This window comes from Cucurbita moschata, unplaced genomic scaffold (genome assembly GCF_002738365.1).
Source record: "Cucurbita moschata cultivar Rifu unplaced genomic scaffold, Cmos_1.0 Cmo_Scf00031, whole genome shotgun sequence".
Classification (NCBI taxonomy): Eukaryota; Viridiplantae; Streptophyta; class Magnoliopsida; order Cucurbitales; family Cucurbitaceae; genus Cucurbita; species Cucurbita moschata.
Window position 1 is genome coordinate 2,400,712 of NW_019268547.1, and position 8,207 is coordinate 2,408,918.

The window sequence follows — 8,207 nt, forward strand, 5'->3', positions numbered from 1 at the left end:
GGGGGGTATGAAACAAAATGTCTCTCTTTGGAATTTCTGTTTTAAGAGCATACTGTAAGAAACCTATGGAAATTATGAATTATTTTCTATCTTGTCTTTTAGGTCAAAGTTAGAACCATATTTATTAAAGTAATATTAATATTGCATGCTGTAAAAAGTATTTATTTCTAGCAGTGGAATCAACAACTAAAGCTTCTCATAGAGCTTACTTGATAGCTTGCATTAAACTGTCAATTTTGTACTGTTTGTTTTTGTCTAATACCTAGTATTTTTGAGTCTTGGGCTCAACTGCCTTCAAGACAGTGCTATGTTTTCATTCTGGGTAACTTGTTGTGAATTACCAATGCTAATGTCACTTATGGTTGCCTTCCATTAAATATAATTGTCACAGAACAACCTGGAGGATATCTTCAGTCTTCTTCGATTTTTGCGGATTGAACCTTGGGGAAATTGGGCATGGTCAGTTACTATTGCATGTTTCGTGCATTTCAAATATTTCCACTTGATTGTGCTGTATTGAATTATTTTTTCAGCATGCTTTCATGTAGCATATCTTTTTTTTTTTTAATCATTCAAAATTCCTTTCTGATCCAGGTGGAATAAAATCATTCAAAAACCATTTGAGGAAGGTGATGAGAGAGGGCTAAAATTGGTCCAATCCATCTTAAAGCCTATCATGCTGAGGAGGACTAAATATAGTAAGGATCGAGAAGGCAGGTTTGTGGCTGACTGATACTTGTCATTTGATTTATGCAAATGTACATTTTGTTCATAAGTTGTGGGTGTTGCAGGCCAATTTTAGTTCTGCCTCCAGCTGATGTTCAGGTGATGTACTGTGAACTTACAGATGCTGAAAAAGATTTCTATGAGGCACTCTTCAAGAGATCCAAGGTAACTTATGGGTGCTTGCGCACTGACTTCATGCTTGTTTTGTTTTAGTTATTGCCGTGCGTAATATGTTATCCAAATTATAGGTGAAATTTGACCAATTTGTTGAGCAAGGACGTGTCCTTCACAATTATGCATCGATATTGGAGTTACTCTTACGTCTTCGCCAATGTTGTGATCATCCCTTTCTTGTGATGAGGTGCTTTCCCTTCCTCTCTCTGTTCTATATCATTTTTCTTTTCCATTCCTGCGCTTGTGTTGTGATTGCAATGATGCTGAAGCGTCTGGAAGCTGAGAATTTTGTCGGCCACTTGAACAAACATTTTGTAAGTTGTTTCAATATATACGTACAATCAACTGAATTTCATTAAGATAAGAAATATAAAAACATCCACAGAGTAAAAAGGGATTTCCAGTTGGTCAACAAAACCCAAAGATATTACACAAGTACTTAAATTTGAGAACCCAAAAGTACAAGGAAATAAAAACATCTTTGTCCATGTTAGACTCTTATATTCCTCTCTACCATATGGTCAACAAAAGAGTCGTTCAAGCGTTAATCCTGAACACCTATGTGTGCTGGCTTAACTTCTGACTCTTGATGACCTCTAAAGCACAAGAGTTGGCTAAACTACATTGTACCCAATCCCGTTTAAATGGATCTGAGTCCTTTTAGGAGTCTTTTCAAATGGATTACTACATACTACATGCATGTCATGATTGGTTCAAGTGTAAGCTATCTAAAAATTTAATTTTAACCTTAAAATTGCCATGAACTTCAATATTCACAAACAATGCAAACATGGTTAAAGCATAATTAAAAATAAGGTTTAGAAACTCTCATAGTGGAGTCCAAAAGCTACAACACGACCGTACTATCCTATGGTTAGAATATACTATACTAAAATGTGGAAAACTATCTATCAATGATTTTATTTCCATGACCTCCTCAGCAGACGTTGTCAATCGTGCATGGGCCCTTTACCTTTACTTGGAGAAGTGTTAAATATAGGACTTAGTAAGTGACTCCATTGTTGAGGTTGAAAAATGCATTTACATACCATATGTGTCATGACTGGTGAGATCTAATTTTTATGATTGTTCCTTGGGCTCTACTTTCTTTTCTGGACCTAATACATAGTACTTCTTTATACATGGTTTACGCATGAACCCACTAGGCAGACTCATTAACGTACCCCTTAGACCTGGTTATAGGTTGGTGCACTCTCATGCTGGCGAAAACCAAATGAAAAAAAAGGAAAGGAACACAAATAATATCATGGTGTACATGTTCGTACATAACGTGTCGGAGAAGTAATCCATGATCATATGACATACATGCATGAGACCCCATATTAAAAATCATGATTCAATGAGATAGTGCACATAATACTTCTATGATTATCCTGACATAAATCTCTTATAAAAGACATACATACATATTCATTGTATTTCATTCATGCTTATCATACATAGTGCATCATGGTGTCTCACTAGTTCATTCATATATCATAACCTAAGCAATAAACGTAATTAGGGCCACATGGTACGTGTTATTCATATATCAAACAATTTCAGGTGCTCCAATCGTAAATTTACTTCTAGTTTTAGACTCAACTTGGTGCTTCTAAGTACATCCTAATGGATTGTCCTAGGTTCAGTTTAACTGGAATTTAGTTTCACCTATGATATTTCATTCATTTAGAAAATTGAGTTTAGAGTCCATTTATGGAGCCAACCTAACTTGACTATCCTAAAAGCAGTTCTAAATAGTGTTGCATATTATTAATTGTCCAAAACAGTATCTATATTGATCTTTTCTAGCTTAATTGTGTTAGAAACGATGGAACAATCCAAAATAGTTAAACAAGTCAACCAAGCTAATTGAAGCCAAATTGAGCCGTTAAAATCGTCGGGAGATTTTCTTTTTCTTTTTTCAATTTGACTACTCATTGACATGGCTTCCCAGCGTTGAAGGAGTCTTCGCTACAAATTTTTTGATGATGGACATGGGGGAAAAAATAGAAGCTATAAATCCAACGCTAGGAAAGTCAATATGGAAAGGAAATCACCCTAAAATTGTGAAGTTTTTCCTTTGGAAAATAGTGCATAAAGCCATTAGCGAAAATTTTCAAAGAAATGGCTACATGACTCTATTTCCAAATTGGTACCCATTATGCAAGAAAAACAACAAATCACAAAGCCACTTATACGATGCACATTCGATCAAAATTTCTGGATAATGATTCTCAATATCTTCCAATCATCTCACTTTTCTTAGGGAGGTAATAGATTTATGGGACATAGGCTTAATTTACCACCTGTTCACGAATGCAAAGGTCCTACTATGCATTCACGAATGCAAAAGTCCTACTATGGAAAAATCTCATCATGGCTTTCTATTGGAATCTGTGGAAAGAAGGAGATTAAAGAGTATTCATGGGAAAGACATTGACTTATACAAAACTCTTCAACAATGCTGTTTACCAGATCTTGGTGTAAATTGTCTAATATTTTTTCTTCCTATAGTCATACCTAATTGGAAAGGTCTTTTGTAAACATCATGGATAATACATCTCTTTCGTAAATTTTAAACATCAACAAAATTCTCTAGTTAAAAACACAAAACTATAATAGACTTTTTGACTGCTGTTTAGTGAATAACATAATCACGAGCATCGTTGGAATGCAAATATATGCAGGGTTCAAGTGATGAAAAATTAAATGGCTCTTTCTGAGAAAGTTGTAAACTGGTTCCTGGCCATGGCATACTTTCTAGTTGCCTATCATTTGAGAGAATGCTAATTGTTGGTTTTGGTTTTGGTTTGTGCAGTCGAGGTGATACCCAAGAATATTCTGATCTAAATAAGCTAGCAAAGCGTTTTCTTAAAGGCACTCCAAACACACAGGTAGGAGAAGGTAGAGATCTGCCTTCTCATGCTTATGTCCAAAAAGTTATGGAAGAGCTTCGCAGCGGTGAACATGGAGAATGTCCAATATGTCTTGAAGTATTTGAAGATGCAGTCTTGACACCATGTGCTCACCGTATGTGCCGGGAATGCCTTTTGACAAGTTGGAGAAGCTCTTGTTCTGGTTTGTGTCCAGTTTGTAGGTACGTATCTTATTTTAGTGTATATGCATTTATTTTTATTTTGGTTTTCTTTTGACTTGCATGTCTCCACTACATACTCAAGTGTTAACCCTATGATTTCTCAACAGGAAAACCATCAATAGACAGGATCTTGTAACCGCTCCAACTGAGAATCGTTTTCAGATTGATATTGAGAAAAATTGGGTGGAATCATCCAAAGTTGTGGCTCTGATGAATGAACTTGAAACTATTCGTTTGTCAGGGTCAAAGAGTATTTTATTCAGCCAGTGGACTGCCTTTCTTGATCTTTTACAAGTTCCTCTCTCACGGTATGTCATCTTAAAGTTTCTTTTATGATGAGCTGACACATGGCTGTAATTGGATTGCTTTTGATTGGTACATATTGAAAACACTACCAACAAAGAGTGTTAGATGGTGGAGCATCCTCTTTGTAAAGGATTACAAAATGGAATACCATTTACAATAAAAGGAGGAAATAGCTAAGATTTCTTGTTATTTTTACTTCAGTTTATCTGCTATTAACTCCATGCAAGTGTAAGCTTTCTGATATGTAATGAAAGAACTGTCTCACAAAGCTTGTAACAACATCCATACATTGCCATTGGATGTAAAAAGATGTGAATAATGACAGTAGTAATGATTACTGCATAATATTATGATCATTTTCTTTTGTTTTGAAGTAGTTAGGTGTGGTTATGCGGGAGTCTGAACCTTAATTATGCTAATACTCTTGGAATGAGTTGTACTAATCACGGATCAAAGTCATCATCCAGTCATTACTTGTTTATCACATTTCTTTATCACATTCTATGGTTTCTTGTATCATTCTTTAATTTCCTGCCTGTAAGGTTTTTGTAATTACATTTCTTTTCATCATAGGAGTAATATTCCTTTTCTCCGTTTGGATGGGACTTTAAGTCAACAGCAGAGAGAAAAAGTACTAAAAGAGTTTTCAGAGGATAATGGAATTCTGGTATGCGATTTTATTTTCTGCAGTTTAGTGTGGGAAGCTGTTTAATGAATTTTTTCGGGATTGGTTATGACTTTAGGTGTTGTTGATGTCACTTAAGGCTGGTGGAGTTGGAATAAATTTGACAGCTGCTTCAAATGCCTTCGTATTGGTATGTCTAATGGATCAAACCATATAAGCCGATTGCTTCTTGATAGATGTTTTATAATACAAGTGCTTCTTGGTTACAGTTTTATGAGCAAGCCAAAGATTCTATGGACCTTTTGTGCTAGTTGTCATTAACTGATCTAGTTTGCCTAAATGCTTTTGGAAGTTATTAACGTTTCTTCCTGTTTGATTCAAAACAATTGGGGAGCCTGCTTGTTATTTTGATTGAGGATTCTTACAACTCTTCATTTTTGGATTGGATTACCCACCCTCTTCGACTCATTCTTTTGTTGCTTCAATGCACTGTTTCTTATTTTAAAAGGAACACCAAATCTCTTTTCTTGTTCAGAAGCTTTAGGAAAAATCAGCACAAATGTCTGCATGGTTCTCAATTTTTGAAGATGTGTAATATGCGATTAATTATTTAGGGAAAAATATTGATCATCTCTTCGTGCATTGCCCTTCTGTAAGAACTTTTTAAGGAACTTTTTAGAGCATATTACTGCTATTGGGTGTTCCCCAAAAGCCATTCAAAGTTTTTGTCTATTATCTAGAGGCCAAAAACTCAAATCGGATTTAGTTTTTCTTGAATCCATCCTTTAGCCTTCCTTTTGGAAACATGGAAAGATTGAAAGATATTTGGACTATGACTGTTCGTATTGGTTCATATTTATTTTGTAGTTTCAATGGACTTCCACTATTTAAAGCTTTTCTAAAATTAATCTGTTCTTTATTTGCCCCCTTGTGGACGGCTAACAGCAACGTGAGAAAGAAATTTGCTATATGTGCATTATTTGCATCTATCATTATTTTCTAATTGTAATGCCATTTTGTTGAGCGTTTTAATACTCGCTGCTTAATGACAGTACCTCTCTTTATCTAAACATGAAGTACCTGCTTGGTCAATTCATTCTTTACGAATTCAAAGAGAGCTTTGTAATTTGTTTAACAGTAATGGCAACATAATTGGTCTATGGTTTAAACAATGATTGTAGGACCCGTGGTGGAATCCAGCAGTTGAAGAACAAGCAGTTATGCGCATTCATCGCATCGGGCAAACTAAGAGTGTGAAGATAAGACGTTTTATCGTGAAGGTGCAATCTCTTTTCTAACTTCAAGGAGACAATTTATTGAGTGTGATGCCTGCTCATAGACATTTAAACTTGAAAAGGATCTTAGCCAGTTAATATTTTGTCAGGATCTTTGTTGGGTTTAATTATATATTTTAAAGTTCTTCTGAGTGCTGAGTGTTTTTGTGAGATCCCACATCAGTTGGGGAGGAGAATGAAACACCCTTTATAAGGGTGTGGAAACCTCTCCCTATCAGATGCATTTTAAAAACCTTAAGGGAAAGCCTGAAAGGAAAAACCCAAAGAGGACAATATCTGCAAGTGGTGGGCCTGGGCCGTTACAAATGGTGCTAAGTTTGGCAGTTGCATTTAAACGTGACAATGTTGTTTGAAATGCAACTTTGCTTCTCAGGGTACTGTGGAGGAAAGAATGGAGGCGGTGCAAGCAAGAAAACAGCGATTAATTTCCGGTGCCTTAACAGATCAAGAAGTTCGAAGTGCAAGAATTGAAGAATTGAAGATGCTTTTTACTTGAGGCGGTTAATGAATCACAGATTTTCTTCACGCCCGTTGTTTTATAACGAGCTATCATATGGCTAAGGAAATGACCTCAGAAATGATTCGGCTTAAGGCCATTTTTTATGCAAGCCAACCGATTTTGTCTTCTGAGTCTACAATTTGGCGCTGTACTGTTTTTGTTTCTCTAACGAGTTTTTAGAGTAAAGGTAGACAGTTTGCTGTAAATTAATTGATTGTGTACAGTATTGGGAGTTTAGAGATGGGAATATTAATGGGTTAGAACACATAAGAATGATGTGTTTAGTGGGTTGTATATTTAGGAATTTTGCAGACGGGAAGGGAAACAAGTGCAATTATGTGCTACAAATTTTTTGGTCATATATCAATTTGTACCCAAACTTGGAGGTTGTTGTGATTAAAATTCCAAACTATACTTGTTTCCCATGGGATATAATCCCCTTTGTGACCCCATCAGGATAAATAATAAAATGAATGTTTTTTGATCTATTGTTGGTGAATACTTGAAAAAGAAAAAGAACTTCTAGAAATGCCTCAAAGTTTCAAGCGATCTCATCTCCATCACAAACTCACTTTGTGTCTAGAGGTAATTCACCCATTTTTTGGTGATGGAGATCTACTGGACGACATATGTTAGCTAGCTTGGAGTGAACTAATTTTATTGTTCTTTTTGACTTTGTTAGCTTGCATATGTTCTTTTGACTTTGTCTGACCATCATCTATGGAAGGTTAATTGACACTCTTCCACAAGGCCATAGAATCACTCTTGAGTGTGGTGGTGTGACCTTTTAAGCTTGCAAGCTACTAGGTTACATGCATGGTCCCACACCCCACTCTAGACAGGTTAATAGGCAAAGGCCCTGTTCAGGAGACCCTAGTCATTTCCACTAGATAAGACACTTGATTGCCTCGACATGCTACACTATCCTACCTTGGCTTGGTTTGACGATATTGCTTCTATACTCCAATCGTTTGGCAGGGCGTTGCTAGTGTTAAGAGCGCGCTAGAGGTGATAGGAGGTGGAGACTTTGGTAAAACCTTTCATATCATTACTAGGTCTGTTAAGCTTACTTCATCGTCATCCTTGTCATGAAGGTTTACTAGGTTCTTATGGCATTTAGGCAATTTAAATCTCATCTCACATTTTTAGGACAATCGAGACTAGCTTCGTGTAGCAAATCTAATTTACAGGAGCACTATGGTCTTGACTTCTGATTGTCATTCACAGTCCTAGGGTGCTCGGTGTCACAACTTCACTGAGAGAAAGTAGGTTGTGACCCCTACATGCAAAACAGACAAGGGGCGACCATCAAATGATGCCCATTGAGCCAAGATTGAGAAGTGCCATGATGCAACCAAGGAGGACGGTGCATCATCCAATGCACAAAAAGTGTGCATTCAAGCCAAGTTGAGGCATACACAAGGTTTGAAAGAACGAGACGACATGAGTGTCAAAGACAAGTTTGAAGAGGGCCAGATAGGA

General features: G+C 36.4%; 1 protein-coding gene across 2 annotated transcripts in view; it reads left to right on the forward strand.

Moving 5' to 3' along the window:
- The window catches only part of LOC111464953 (DNA repair protein RAD5A), a 10,508-nt gene extending 3,348 nt beyond the window's left edge, over positions 1 to 7,160 (forward strand). The window contains exons 11-21 of one of the 2 annotated variants that reach the window (XM_023109245.1): positions 392 to 459; positions 595 to 717; positions 792 to 891; positions 975 to 1,087; positions 3,722 to 4,000; positions 4,108 to 4,308; positions 4,880 to 4,973; positions 5,050 to 5,121; positions 6,113 to 6,211; positions 6,600 to 6,764; positions 6,896 to 7,160. In XM_023109245.1, the coding sequence (XP_022965013.1) occupies positions 392 to 459; positions 595 to 717; positions 792 to 891; positions 975 to 1,087; positions 3,722 to 4,000; positions 4,108 to 4,308; positions 4,880 to 4,973; positions 5,050 to 5,121; positions 6,113 to 6,211; positions 6,600 to 6,722 (1,272 nt within the window). In that variant the 3' untranslated portion in view covers positions 6,723 to 6,764; positions 6,896 to 7,160. Of the gene's footprint in view, positions 1 to 391; positions 460 to 594; positions 718 to 791; positions 892 to 974; positions 1,088 to 3,721; positions 4,001 to 4,107; positions 4,309 to 4,879; positions 4,974 to 5,049; positions 5,122 to 6,112; positions 6,212 to 6,599 lie in introns of both variants that reach the window. The other variant, XM_023109243.1, reaches the window with a different exon arrangement.
- The last annotated feature ends 1,047 nt before the right edge of the window (positions 7,161 to 8,207 follow it).